General features: G+C 52.3%; 4 protein-coding genes across 7 annotated transcripts; all 4 read left to right on the forward strand.

Annotated features, from left to right (window-relative positions):
• Window positions 1-740: 740 nt before the first annotated feature.
• Window positions 741-3,276, forward strand: ABB37_05907 (glutamamyl carboxypeptidase putativemetallo-peptidase Clan MH Family M18; the record flags this gene model as incomplete). 2 transcript variants are annotated; one of them, XM_015804120.1, is made up of 1 exon in its annotated part: window positions 741-3,276. In XM_015804120.1, exon 1 carries the CDS (start codon window positions 2,065-2,067, stop codon window positions 3,274-3,276), a length of 1,212 nt encoding a protein of 403 aa, XP_015657254.1. In that variant the 5' UTR covers window positions 741-2,064. The 2 variants fall into 2 exon arrangements, with proteins under 2 accessions (XP_015657254.1, XP_015657255.1); XM_015804121.1 differs by having other exon boundaries at window positions 1,996-3,276.
• Window positions 3,277-3,800: 524 nt separating this feature from the next.
• Window positions 3,801-5,122, forward strand: ABB37_05908 (glutamamyl carboxypeptidase putativemetallo-peptidase Clan MH Family M18; the record flags this gene model as incomplete). Of its 2 annotated transcripts, none has more annotated exons than XM_015804122.1 (1): window positions 3,801-5,122. In XM_015804122.1, the coding sequence occupies exon 1, from the start codon at window positions 3,905-3,907 to the stop codon at window positions 5,120-5,122; it is 1,218 nt and encodes a 405-aa protein (XP_015657256.1). In that variant the 5' UTR covers window positions 3,801-3,904. The 2 variants fall into 2 exon arrangements, with proteins under 2 accessions (XP_015657256.1, XP_015657257.1); XM_015804123.1 differs by having other exon boundaries at window positions 3,859-5,122.
• Window positions 5,123-6,083: 961 nt separating this feature from the next.
• ABB37_05909 (putative mitochondrial amino acid permease (AAT1.2)) lies at window positions 6,084-8,392 on the forward strand (the record flags this gene model as incomplete). The annotated part of the gene is made up of 1 exon (XM_015804124.1): window positions 6,084-8,392. The coding sequence occupies exon 1, from the start codon at window positions 6,716-6,718 to the stop codon at window positions 8,390-8,392; it is 1,677 nt and encodes a 558-aa protein (XP_015657258.1). The 5' UTR covers window positions 6,084-6,715.
• A 1,709-nt stretch (window positions 8,393-10,101) lies between these two features.
• Window positions 10,102-13,038, forward strand: ABB37_05910 (putative mitochondrial amino acid permease (AAT1.1); the record flags this gene model as incomplete). Of its 2 annotated transcripts, none has more annotated exons than XM_015804125.1 (1): window positions 10,102-13,038. In XM_015804125.1, the coding sequence occupies exon 1, from the start codon at window positions 11,215-11,217 to the stop codon at window positions 13,036-13,038; it is 1,824 nt and encodes a 607-aa protein (XP_015657259.1). In that variant the 5' UTR covers window positions 10,102-11,214. The 2 variants fall into 2 exon arrangements, with proteins under 2 accessions (XP_015657259.1, XP_015657260.1); XM_015804126.1 differs by having other exon boundaries at window positions 11,086-13,038.
• Window positions 13,039-13,930: the final 892 nt, after the last annotated feature.

Here is a 13,930-nt window from a genome sequence, read left to right on the forward strand (position 1 = left end):
TATGGCAGTGCATTCAGAATACAGGAGCCATTTTTTTTTCCCATATTAGCGAGTCGAAGCATCTATTGCTTTTATTATTATTATTAACACCTTTTTCGTACCCAATAAACCTGCGCTACTTTCTTTTCTGTTGCTGTGTTGCTTTGTTCGTACGACATTTTCTTTTTTTTAAAAGAAATCATTACATGCACTGTCCACACCCACTATGGTTATCTCATCTTTCGCCGCAGCTGATGATTATGCCTCGGCTTCCTTATTTGAGCTACCGCCTGCGTGCCGCAGCTTTCATTTCTTCATCCACGGCACAACGCGGCTTGTTTACGTCGTGAGATGTCGCAGTGAGCTTTTTGAATACCTTCTTTAAAGAACCTTTTCATTGCTTTTGATTCCGTCTCTTCAGTGCACTAATGAAAAATCTTCAAACGTGATGGAGGTTGGGTTATCTAATTTGCTTTTGTCGAACGTGAAGATCCTTTTCCGGGGCTTTTCATTCTTGTTCCGCAAGTTCGCTTGACATCAATGCCACATTGACCTCACCTTTCTGCGTTTGCAAAACTGGTGTTGCCAACGTGTCTTTTTTCCTCTTACGCTCACTTTGTTGTTGAGGAACACGATCCCTTCCACACGTCTGATCCCCTGCAAGGGTAGTTGGACACATCCATATATATATATATATATAATAACTGCTTGATAGTTGCTTCGATTTTCTTAGTTCCCATCCTACTGTTTCTTGCTGAGTAAGCGCCGATAACAAAACCCTTAAAATGCTGACTGCTTGACCCAAGTGCCCGTATTATTGTGTCAAAAATGTCTTTGTTTCTTTTTTTTAACAGTTTTGCGCTGAATGAACCACGCTGTTTCTGAGGTTGCTTTTCTTTTTCTAATCGATTTATTTCGAAGAAGCCGCGCGTATACACCGATGTTCTTTTCCCACCCTTGTCCTACTTTTCTACAGAAAATCCCTAACGACACCGCAAACACCTCGCAGGGCAGACTCCCGATGGAGCTGCAGCTTCCTACAGTTCTCGGTAGTATAGTGGTTAGTATACCCGCCTGTCACGCGGGTGACCCGGGTTCAATTCCCGGCCGGGAAGCTTTTTTGCCCCACCACGCCGCCGCCACCGCAACCAACCCCACGCCGCAAGAACACAGCGCAAAAGACGCACCACGAGCAACGCAACAGCCCCTCGCTCCTCATGTGCTTCCAGGTCGATAAGAAAGGAACTAAACTTTTAGCCACCTCCTGCACAGAAACAATCCAGCCAACATCATTTCTCCGCCAGCTCTACCAAGTCCGTTCTGCATTCACCTTCGACATGCCCTCAACAGCCGGAAATCGTTACAGAGAGAGCCAGCACCACATCTCTCCGCATCCAATGCATCTACCACGTTTCCAGAGCCTCCTTCTCTCCGCATGGCCGCCGGAGGGCCTGCGAGCCCCATGCTCTTCTGTTTGTGGCGGAACTGCAGTGCAGGAGCGCGAGCGATGGGAAGAGTTGAACCTTCGTCTGTGAGTTCTCGCTTTGCGTTGTTTCATGGTTCTTTGTTTTGCATGTGACGCTGTGTGCTGCCAGACGATGGAAAAGAGTTCGGTTGTCCACATGTTTGAGCGGCGGTGGTGCAACGGAACGCTGCCATGTCACACCCGTAAGGCGTTGTTGCAGTGTTGAAGGTACACAGCTTTGCTCATCGTCATCTGATCTCTTCTCTTCGCGTTGATTAGCAGTAAATGCGGATCAGCTGCGTCGTAGTCGCTGCGACGGTGACTGTGTTGCTGGGTAACCGACAGTGCTGTTGTATTTCGCCTCCTAGCGGGTTCGTCTCCCTCCTTTCTCCATCGTCCTCCTATACTTGTCTGATCGGTGTCAACTACGTGCTTTCTCTTCATCGAACATGCAATAACGATATTTCATCCCTATTTTCCTCATGCCTTGTGAACTTACACTTCTTCTCTGGTTTTCATGCGACTCACAAACCTCTTGCGGTTCGCTGACTAGTCCACAATTAAAAAACTTCTTCTTTCCGCTTACCCTTTCTCCGCAATCAAAAAACCTTCTTCTGCAGATGACCGCCGCTGCGAACTACCCGAGTGACTACAGGCAGTGGCTCGCCAAGCTCATCAGCTTCGACACCGTCAGCCGCAACTCCAACCTCCCCCTCGTCGACTACGTCAAGGCGTACCTCAAGACCGTCGGCGTGGAGTCCACGCTGGTGTACAACCCGGCGAGGACGCACGCGAACCTGTGGGCGACGCTGCCCGGCGAGGGCGGGGTCACGCAGGGCGGCATCGTGCTGTCGGGCCACACGGACGTGGTGCCGGTGGACGGCCAGAAGTGGGACACCGACCCCTTCACGATGGTGGAGAAGGATGGCAAGCTGTTTGGCCGCGGTGCGTGCGACATGAAAGGCTTTCTGGCGGTGGTGCTGGCGCTGGTGCCGCAGCTCCTGTCAATGAAGCGCGCGAAGCCGGTTCACATTGCCTTCTCGTTTGACGAAGAAGTTGGCTGCCGCGGTGTTCCCTACCTGATCGACTATCTGAAGGCGAAGGGCTTCAAGGCGGATGGTTGCCTCATTGGTGAGCCCACAGGAATGAAAGTGGAGACAGGTAACAAGGGTCGCACCGCGTGGGAGGTGAAGGTGCACGGCAAGGCGATCCACTCCTCCATGGCACTGATGAACACGAGCTGCAACGCCATCGAGTACGCCGCGCAGATCATCACGAAGATCCGCGAGATCGCACTCGATATCAGGAAGAACGGGAGGCACGATCCGCTTTACACTTGCCCCTTTGCCTCTATCTCGACTGGTATCATCAAGGGTGGCAACGCGGTGAATACGGTGCCGGCCGAGTGCGAATTCACCTTCAGCATGCGCGTTACTGAAATCGCCGAAAAGGAGAGGGTGGAGTCAGAACTGAAGCAGTACATCTCGTCGGTGGTTCTCCCTGCTATGCGAAAAGAATTTGCAGAGGCGCAAATTGAGATGGTGCGGACGGCGGACTACCCGTCGTTCACGGGGAGTGACGATAATGCGCTGACGCAGGAAGCGCGGCGCCTGCGTGCGGACCCGCATCAGCACCGCTCTGGTGGTGGGACAGAAGCCGGTTACTTTCACGGTGTGCTTAACATTCCTTCGGTAATTGTGGGCCCCGGCGGCGTCGACGAGGCGCATCAGCCGAACGAGTTTGTGAGCGTGCAACAGATGGATTGCTGTGTGGCCACCGTTACTGGGATGGTCTCCGCGTTGTGTGGGGTGAGCAAGAGCAGCCACGTGTAAACTAGCTTCGTTCGTGTACGGGTGCAGCGCGACTTGTTTCTGTATGATACATCGATTGTGTCATTGCTTTGCTGTGAATGATCACCTCTGCAATTCATCTCTTTTAATTGGCTTTTGTCGCCGGCTTTTTTGCCACTAAGGGCAGTTTTATCGTCAGTAATTCTTTTATTCCTTATGCTATCAGCTCTGTTGTTATCACTACTGAAGTACGCACCTACACTTGAGAAACAAAAGAAAAACATGCGCAATGCGCTGAGGTACACGGCTATGCTGCAGCTAACTGATCCTTTTCTTTTCTTTTTTACGCTACCTGTGTTGGCCACTTCATCTTCACACCAGGGTCAAGCGCGGAGGTGTGCGGCGGCGCCTCTCAAAGTCAGGCGTAGTCCCACCTCTTTCAGTTTCTCCTCGTTATCAATCCCAGTGCGTTTCTAGCGCGAGCGATGCTTCTCCACATAATCGCCGACTATTCTTTTTCTCTCTCCCTTGCTTAACGGGGCATGCGTCTCTATCGGTACAAACGCAGATCAACGCGTGCCTTCTTCCCTCTATCGAAAACGTTTCCCCTTTCTCCTGCAATTCAGCACACAAACTTCTCACATTCACCTGACGCAGCCTCGCACCGCAGATGACCGCCGCTGCGAACTACCCGAGTGACTACAGGCAGTGGCTCGCCAAGCTCATCAGCTTCGACACCGTCAGCCGCAACTCCAACCTCCCCCTCGTCGACTACGTCAAGGCGTACCTCAAGACCGTCGGCGTGGAGTCCACGCTGGTGTACAACCCGGCGAGGACGCACGCGAACCTGTGGGCGACGCTGCCCGGCGAGGGCGGGGTCACGCAGGGCGGCATCGTGCTGTCGGGCCACACGGACGTGGTGCCGGTGGACGGCCAGAAGTGGGACACCGACCCCTTCACGATGGTGGAGAAGGATGGCAAGCTGTTTGGCCGCGGTGCGTGCGACATGAAAGGCTTTCTGGCGGTGGTGCTGGCGCTGGTGCCGCAGCTCCTGTCAATGAAGCGCGCGAAGCCGGTTCACATTGCCTTCTCGTTTGACGAAGAAGTTGGCTGCCGCGGTGTTCCCTACCTGATCGACTATCTGAAGGCGAAGGGCTTCAAGGCGGATGGTTGCCTCATTGGTGAGCCCACAGGAATGAAAGTGGAGACAGGTAACAAGGGTCGCACCGCGTGGGAGGTGAAGGTGCACGGCAAGGCGATCCACTCCTCCATGGCACTGATGAACACGAGCTGCAACGCCATCGAGTACGCCGCGCAGATCATCACGAAGATCCGCGAGATCGCACTCGATATCAGGAAGAACGGGAGGCACGATCCGCTTTACACTTGCCCCTTTGCCTCTATCTCGACCGGTGTCATCAAAGGCGGCAACGCAGTGAATACGGTGCCGGCCGAGTGCGACTTCATGTACAGTGTACGTCTGACCGAGTCCCAGGTCGCACGCGACATTGAGCAGCGTGTGTTGCGCTACGTGAAGGAGTCCGTCGTCCCTCTCATGAAGGAGGAGTACCCTGATGCCACGGTGAAGATCACGCAGGGCGTGTCCTACCCGGCTTTCAACGCATCGGAGGAGGCGGAAGCGACGAAGCAGGCGCGCCGACTCTGCAAGGACCACGACGTGCACCGCTCTGGTGGTGGAACCGAGGCCGGGTTTTTTCAGGATATTCTTGGGATTCCGACGGTGATTGTGGGTCCCGGCCCGGGTTCGATGGCGCACCTGCCGAACGAGTACGTGCTGGTGGACCAGATGGAGAGGAGTATGCAATTCACGACGGACTTTGTGAAGCTCTACACCGACCCCAGCTACTGCCAGAAGGGCAAGTTTTGAACGTCGAGACCGCGTCGTTGAAGCCTGGAGGCAAGTAAGGATGAAAATGAGAAGCCATCCATATATATGCGTGTGTGTTGGTTTTCCGCGTGTTCATCGCCGAAACGTATTCTCTCACGGTGATGGTTTTTTTTCTCCTGTAACGGCAATAATTTCTCTTCAAGCGTGTTGTATTCCAGTAGAATGAAGAGAAGATGGCCTAAACTGAGTTACGTGTCTATTCTGGCTGAACTGTTCAAAAAGGGGGAAAAAACAGTGCTCAAACTTTTACAGCGATTTTTAATCCTTTGATTTTGTTTTATTGTTTTATGCATCAGCGTTTTTTAAATTACTCAGTTACCTTTGTGCCTGTGTGTCGAGGGAAGATATAGCATCTGCGTTGTCGTTGCAAACTGGGAAACTTTTGGGGACAAACCCGCCCAGTTGGGTAATCGGGCGAGATAGCTTCTTTGCGTTCAACACAGGGAGAAAAATAAGAAAAAATCAAACAAAAGCTTCCTTCTAGTGAACGGGAACGTTCAAGTCAAAACGAATTCTCCGCATTCTTTTTTTTAAAGCCTGTATTTGTTTTTTCTTTAGCGGCGTGCACGTAGGTGCTCTTCACACGGTGAGAGGGGCAACGATAGCGATTCCGTGATTCCTTCAGCGCGCCTTGAACTTTACTCGTATTGCCACTATTCCTTTTTTTTTCTTTGGAGCACGTTTTCTCTATTTCTCTGTCAAGGAAAGGACACCTGCAGCTACGCTTGTTCTGTATCGACACGAACTGCCTGCTCTCTCCAGGGAGTGCCGCATGTGCTCTCTTTCTCCCCTTTCTCCATGTCGGTAAACGCATGCTAATGTACTTCGCTTGACGCTCCCCTCTTTTTATTCCGCCATGAAAAAAAAAAATCATCTCCTTCGCTCTCCTCGTATTTCTCACTTCCTTCGTCCCCCTGAACCTTGTCTTTGCCGCGCAAACAGTAAAGTCGCGCGCACAAGCAAACCAAGGCAGCAAATTCTTTTATTTTATTTTTTATCGAACAAATCATTTTTTTCCTTCTGATCTAGCTCACTAGGTTTTCTGTTTTTTGACTTCAGGTATTAGTCCGGCAACTAATACTGAACGTCTACGCAATCTTCATTGTTTTCTTTTTTATCATCATCAGTGTGTGTGTTTTACACGCTTAATTTGTACCGCTTCTCGGGTCTCATCCCCGTTCCCTCTCTCTTTCTTGCTTTATCTTCCTCTCCTCTTATTTCAACGGCATACCTCCCACGTGGTGCTCCGCTCTTTCTCTTTTTGGAATCACTATTTTCTCCCTCTCGTTTCAATTCGTGCTCCTGTTTTGCAATCTGTGTGACGCGTGTGTCTTTCCAGGACTCAAAAACAAAACTTTCTCTTTCATCTTACTTGAGCCTCTTTACTAGTCGCAGCCGTCGCTTTATTTCTTCCTTCTACATCTTTTTCCGCCCTCTCACCGCAACAATGCCACATCGCGCCAGAGAGGAGATGTCCGATCGCGGCAGCCCCAACAGTGCCGCGCAGCGCACCTTCGCCTCCGCCCCCGTCCACCGCCCTCCCCGCCCACGCCACGCAGGACAGCCCCACCCATGCGCGGCGCCTGGCCATCGGCGTGGCGGCTGCTGTGGCGTGCTGCAGAAGGTGGCGAACGTGGCGGTTGGCATCGTGCACACGATTGTCCCGCCGGGTGGCATTCTCTCCGGCGCCTTCAACATGGCGAGCGCGTCCATCGGTGCGGGTATCCTGGGCCTGCCCTCCGCCACCGACTCCGCCGGCCTCATTCTGGCTATGATCTACCTTGTCATCATCACGTACTTCTCCGTGTTCTCCATGTACATCCTTGCCCTGGCGGCGCAGAGCACCCGCATCAAGAGCTTCGAGGGCATGGCGCGCTGGCTGTTCCCGTACGGGAACTACGCCTTCTCCTACTGGGCCGCGTTCATTCGTGTTTTCACTCCTTTGCAGCCGGCGTCGTCTACGTGATCAGCATGGGAGACTGCTTCTCAGCTATTTTTGGCAGCGCCTTTGACAAGAACCCCAACAGCACCGCCCTCAAGTTCCTGGCGACGAAGGAGGGAAATCGTGTAGTAACGAGCATGGTGTGGCTGTGCGTGATGGTGCCGCTGGTGGTGCCGAAGCACGTCGACTCCCTCCGCTACGCCTCCGCAACTGCGGTGACGTTTATGGTGTACTTCGTCATCGTGGTGGTCATCCACAGCTGCCGCCACGGGCTGCCCGAGAATGTGCACAACGTGAGGCTGGTCGGCAACCAGGAACACGACGTTGATCTGGCCGTGAACGCGGTGTTTCTTTTCCGCACCGGCAACTCCGTCATTCATTCCGTCGGTGTGTTCATGTTTTCTTACATCTGTCAAATCAACGCTTATGAGATATTTTGGGACTTCAGGCCGGAGATTCGCACGACGAAGAACTACACCTGGTCGGCGCTTATCGGCGTGCTGATCTGCGGCGTGCTCTACATTCTCGTGTGCGTGTTCGGCTACTTCGATTTCGGCAGCAAGAACCTCCTCGGCAAGTCGCTGCTGCTGATGTACCACCCGCTGGAGGAGGCGGACGTGATGATCGCGTACGTTGGCGTCATGATCAAGCTGTGCGTCGCGTACGCGCTGCTGATACTTTCGGCGCGCAACTCACTCTACTACTTGATCGGCTTCCAGCACCGCTACCGCAACCGCCCCGACGCCGCGGCGGCCCTGTGTGCCCCGTCGACTCCATCATTTGACAATGTCACGATGGAGCGTGTCGAAGATGCGGACGACATGGTGCAGCAGCCGTCAGTGAAGGCAGCAGTCACCGATGAGGTGTGTGAGGTGAGGACGATGGACGGGCAGCACGAGACCACGCAGGAGGGCGTGGAGAAGGGGCAACCGGGCGCTGACAACGATGGTGTGCCGCTGACGGTGGATGAGGTGGATAAAGATTTTGAAGACAACACCACGGAAGACACCACCTACGTCGACAATATCCCGTTCTGGAAGCATCTCATTGTCGTGCTGTCGCTCTCCGCCGCGTCGCTGCTGTGCGGCCTGTTCATTCCGAACATCAACACCGTCTTCGGCTTTGCGGGGTCGATCAGCGGCGCGTGTATGGCCTTCGTGTTCCCTGCGCTCTTCTTCATGTACTCCGGCAACTTCAGCGTGGCGCAGGTGGGCTGGTTCACCTACCTCAACACCTACATCCTGCTGCTCTGCGGTGTGGTCGGCATCGTGTTTGGCACCGGCGGCACGATCTACGACACAATTTGATAGCAGCGTACAAAAATATCACGTAATGGTAATTCTGTTTTCTCAAGCTTTTATTGGTGGGTCAACAATAGAAGACGACCTCTCGTCTCGATCCGGCTGGGAGAGAGATTTGTGGCAGAGGGCTATCAGCTCCTGTGTGCTGTTCTTGTTTCCTGTTGTGTTTTCTGAGCTGCGTCGTTCTGCAAATGAAATGAGCTTTCTGTTAACGTAGGTTTGTATTAAGATTGTTGTTTTATTAATTGTGTGTCTTAACCGACTCCTAATGTTTTTGCCGCTTCATCGCCAGTAGGTTGGTGAGGCTGCGTAGCCGGCCAACGACGTCGACTATAAAAAGGGACAGTCAGATCATAATACAGTGAATTGGATTATTATTTAAGAAGAAGAAGTTTGTTTTATCTGTATCTCTGCTGTTGTCCTCCACACCCCATACCCTTTGTCTACGTGGAGAGGAGCCACAGGTGCGATTCTCGCGTTTCACATACGTACACGCAGCACGTACGCAGAAGGCGCCCAATTCGAATCTGCCCTTCGCCTGCATGGCACTACTTTACTTGTTCAGGAAGTACGACAGCATCAAAGCTACGCAGGTAATGCGTTATTTTGTGTGTTAGGCTTTCTTTTTTTTCTTCTTTCCTTCACAGGAAGGTTTTGTTTTTTTAAGGGCCTTCAAGAAGGGAGAGAAGATTATTTACCTCTTTCTATGTGCGGCGAGAATGCAGGGTAACTCTTACTCCGTTATGCAATATGACCTTCCTTAAAAATAATCTTTTCTCCTTTTGAAGGAATGATGAGGCTCACTATCAACAAGAAAATAACTAGTCGAGCCCTTTTTTCTTTCTCTTTCTCTCTCTCCATCTCTCTCTCTTCCATGGAGCTAAAGATAAAAACCCGGTGTTACTTGTACATGTGTTGAGTGTGCATGAAAGGTGGACACGGAAGTGGGCCGTTAATGGGTGAGGTTTGGCCGTGGAGCTGTCCCTGCCCGTGGAGATAAACTCTTTCAATGTTGTGTGGCCGGCTTGACCTGCCGCATTCAATTCTGTCGTCTATTAATCCTATTTTTGCTGCTGCTGCTCTCAGTACGGTCAGCACCACTTCTTTTCTTTTTTTTCTTTTTTTCCTTTTTCTTGATTAGATTCAAATTTCTCCTTATAAAAAGACGTTAAAAAATACGCTGAATGTGTTTTCTCTCCTTCCTTGTTTGTTTCCTTTTCTTTTAAGCAGCGGAGACACCTTGTTTTCATATTTTTCCTTTCCAATTCGCTTCATCCTCCTACGATAGCACGTACTAACCTGAGTCGGAGTCCTTCCGCTGTGTCTTGCATGCACTGCATATTAACAAGCGCTTCCATCTCCGTTTCTCTATTGGCTCTCGAGCCACGAGATGAGAAAAAGTAAACAAGAAAAAACTGTAGTCTTTGAGCACAGTTCCATCTGTTTTTTGCTCTGCGGTCTTTTCTGTTTTTCTTCTTTCTTCTCTTCCAAAACAAAAAATAATTTGCGGGATTCAACGAAGCAACCTATTTCGGTGGAGACTGCAATTGCACTGTCGGAACAGCGCCGCTGCTGCGGTGTGGAAGCACTCAGCTTAGAAAAGATAGCGTGCCACACGGATGTGTGCTTTCTTTCCCCCTCTTCTCTTTCTCTACTGATTTTTCTCCTGTTTATCTGTTGTAAGTTTCTTCTCTGCTTTTCTTACATCGTGTTTCAGGTCACAGAAAGTTGCAACGGCAGCTCGGCGCTGAGCACAGTGGCGCCTCCTTGCGCATGTGTTTGCAGCTCTCTTTTTTCATTCTTCTTCTGCTGGCGCACGTCTATTGTGTCTTGTTTATTTGTGAGCATTTATGTCATTTCCCATGGAGGACACGAATACACAAGCACGAGCCACGCACTGCGCACACGTCGCTGTATTCTCTCATCGAGTCTTTCTGAAGCCGTCACTCACCACCTTTTAAGAACCATGTTCGAGTACAATAATTCTGTGAAGGCACTCCTTCATCTTCTAGTCCATAAAACTTTAAAGTACTAGAGAATGAAATTTAAAATAACTCTCCGCTGCACCAATCAAATAGTAGTGTATTATCTCCTTCTTATTTCCGTTTGTATGTTAATCATTTAACACACGCACACACATATATATATACACGCCACTAATATGGGTGAGCGTGCGGGTGCGTAACTACGTACTCAAGTGGCTTTCTGTTCCCTAGCTCATACATACATATATATAGAGAGAGAGATATCTATATGCGTGTGTTTGCCCGTTTGTTTTTCCGTTTTTACGAAATCGCATTTAAAAGCTAAATGATACACCAGAACGAAACTATCGCAAAGCAAAAAACAAAGCAGAGCTGTCCGCGCGACAGGCACCGTCAGCGTATTTACTAATCATCGTATTGCTTTCTATTTCTGTTGTTGCTGTTGCGCGCTCCGTTCTTCGCGTTCCCTCTCGCTCTCTGTGTGATAACAAGTGGGAAGTCTACACTGCCTTGTGAAGTGGGAGCGACGTGCCAGCGCTCTCCCTTCGGCGTCCTCTTCCCCCTTCTTTTCTTCTCCCCGTCTGCCGACGCGCTACTTCAACTTCTGAACGGAGGCTTCAATTGCTTTTCTCCTCCCTCCTCCCCCCTGTCTCTCGCTCCTCGCTGTGATGGCGGTTTGCTTCTTCCTCCTCCTCTCCTCGCGTTACAACGAATAGCTAACTCCGTCTTTGTCCACTCGCCTACAGTCTTTCTCTCGTCTTTCCTCCTGCCTTTTGTGCTACTCCACACTATTTTTTTTTTCAAGCCCCTCCCGCGGTGACGCACGCTTCGCATTGCAGCAGCATGTCTCACCAAGCCAGCAACCGTCACGCCCCCGACGTGCAATCCTACGCGCCGCAGCGTGAGGAGTACTCGGACCGCGCCAGCGGCTCCATTGCGCAGGGGAACATGAACACGTACACAGCGACGACGACGACGGCAAGAAGAGAGAAGCACCATGCACACAAGCACAGCCGGTCGCAGCGCCGCGGTGGCTGCGGGGGCGTCTTCCAGTGCCTGGGTCAGGCGGCGCTGCGCGTTGTGCACACGATTGTCCCGCCGGGTGGCATTCTGTCCGGCGCCTTCAACATGGCGAGCGGGTCCATCGGTGCGGGAATCCTGGGCCTGCCCTCCGCGGGCGACTCCGCCGGTCTTGTTCTTGGCGTCATCTACCTTGTCATCATCACGTACTTCTCCGTGTTCTCCATGTACATCCTTGCCCTGGCGGCGCAGAGCACCCGCATCAAGAGCTTCGAGGGCATGGCGCGCTGGCTGTTCCCGTACGGGAACTACGCCTTCTCCTACTGGGCCGCGTTCATTCGCTGGTTCCACGCCTTCGCCGGATGTGTCGCGTACATCATCAGTGTCGGGAACTGCCTGGGTCCCATCTTCGACGATGCCAAGAAGCGCCACCCGGGCAACAGCGCCATTGAGTTCTTCGCCACCACGCAAGGCCTGCGTGTGCTGACAGTGGTTATTTGGGCGTGCATCATGCTGCCGATGGTGGTGCCGAAGCACATCGACTCCCTCCGCTACGCCTCCGCCTTCGCCATCACCTTCATGGTGTACTTCGTCATTGTGGTGGTCATCCACAGCTGCCGCCACGGGCTGCCCGAAAACGCGAAGTATGTGATGCTCTCTGGCAACGAAAAGGACGACGCTGAGCTGACCGTGAACGCGGTGTTTCTTTTCCGCACCGGCAACTCCGTCATTCATTCCGTCGGTGTGTTCATGTTTGCCTACGTCTGTCAAGTGAACGCTTATGAGATATTTTGGGACTTCAGGCCGGAGATTCGCACGACGAAGAACTACACCTGGTCGGCGCTTATCGGCATGCTGATCTGCGGCACCCTCTACATTCTCGTGTGCGTGTTCGGCTATTTCGATTTCGGCAGCGAGAACCTCCTCGGCAAGTCGCTGCTGCTGATGTACCACCCGCTGGAGGAGGCGGACGTGATGATCGCGTACGTTGGCGTCATGATCAAGCTGTGCGTCGCGTACGCGCTGCTCACCATCGCGGCGCGCAACTCGATCTACTACATGATCGGCTTCCAGCACCGCTACCGCAACCGCCCCGACGCCGCGGTGACCTCCCCCGTTGGCTCCGAGGAGCTGGCGGCGCAGCGCAGCAGCGGCGACGACGTGGTGGCGAAGCCGGCGGGCGCGTCGGCTGCTGGCAACGCGGTGGTGGATCAGGACCTGGACGATGGCCTCGCTGAAGCGGGCTGCGGCGTGCCGACTGGCAAGAAGACCGTCTCGCAAGATGTGGCGGACGAGGTGGCAGCGAACGAGGTGGACAGGGACTTCGAGGACAACACCACGGAAGACACCACCTACATTGACAATATCCCGTTCTGGAAGCATCTCATTGTCGTGCTGTCGCTCTCCGCCGCGTCGCTGCTGTGCGGCCTGTTCATCCCGAACATCAACACCGTCTTCGGCTTTGCCGGCGCCATCAGCGGCGGCTTCCTCGCCTTCGTGTTCCCTGCGCTCTTCTTCATGTACTCCGGCAACTTCAGCGTGGCGCAGGTGGGCTGGTTCATCTACCTCAACACCTACATCCTGCTGCTCTGCGGTGTAGTTGGCATTGTGTTTGGCACCGGCGGCACGATCTATGAGACGCTCTAGTCGTCTCTGCCTCATCTCCTCTGTTCCAGTCGGCGTCACTTGTTTCATGATCTGCAGTTGTCTGAGACGAAGCTGCAGGCGTGTTACATGTGGCAATGCAGCACGGCCGTGGAAGCGTGACGGCGCAGATGGACGACGGGGCTCCTCCCTCTGCAAGCGCCACAGTCACCTCGTAGAGTCGGAGGCGAGAGACTTCGGGTCCATGTTTCCCAGTGTTTATTTCAGTGTGTTATTTCTACGTAATGTGTGTGTGTGTGTGTGCACCTGCCCGGGAGAGCGCTGCATTGCCTTAACACATGTGCGCCTTTCTTCTCTTGTTGTAAATGACACCGATAGGGCACATCAAAGGACATTCAGAGGGGAAACGGGAGGGCACCGCTTAATCTCTATTGATTTCGTTTTTCTTCAAGGGACTCCCAGGCAGCTGTTTCGTTGTTTCTGACCTCCCTCTCTTTTACCGGCGTCACAGGAATTTATAAGTTAATATTGTGAGGGAGAAGAGTCCCTATAGTTTACACTAACCTGTCGGCACTCCACGAAGCAGGAGGTCCACGCATTTCGTGGATTGTAAATACGCTGAACCCAAGAAAAAGACAAAGGATCATCGTAATGCTCATGATCATAACAGTGCAAGCGTTAATGGGAAAAGAATGCCCCATATGAAACAGCTTTCGCATGGCAGCGCATCTATTATTATTATATATATATATTATGGTGAAGAATGAATTTAATATTTATCCTGTCGTCCGTTCAAGCGTTGCGGTGTCACAAGCGCTCTCGTTCTCTACCTTGGCGTGGAGAGACGCTTTGTTAGAGCGCAAGTCGATTACATTCTCATGGCTCGTATCCTATTCCACAGATGGCCTGCGCACGTGACCTTCAAGCAAGCCGC

This window comes from Leptomonas pyrrhocoris, assembly GCF_001293395.1.
Source record: "Leptomonas pyrrhocoris isolate H10 chromosome Unknown, whole genome shotgun sequence".
Taxonomy (NCBI): Eukaryota; Euglenozoa; class Kinetoplastea; order Trypanosomatida; family Trypanosomatidae; genus Leptomonas; species Leptomonas pyrrhocoris.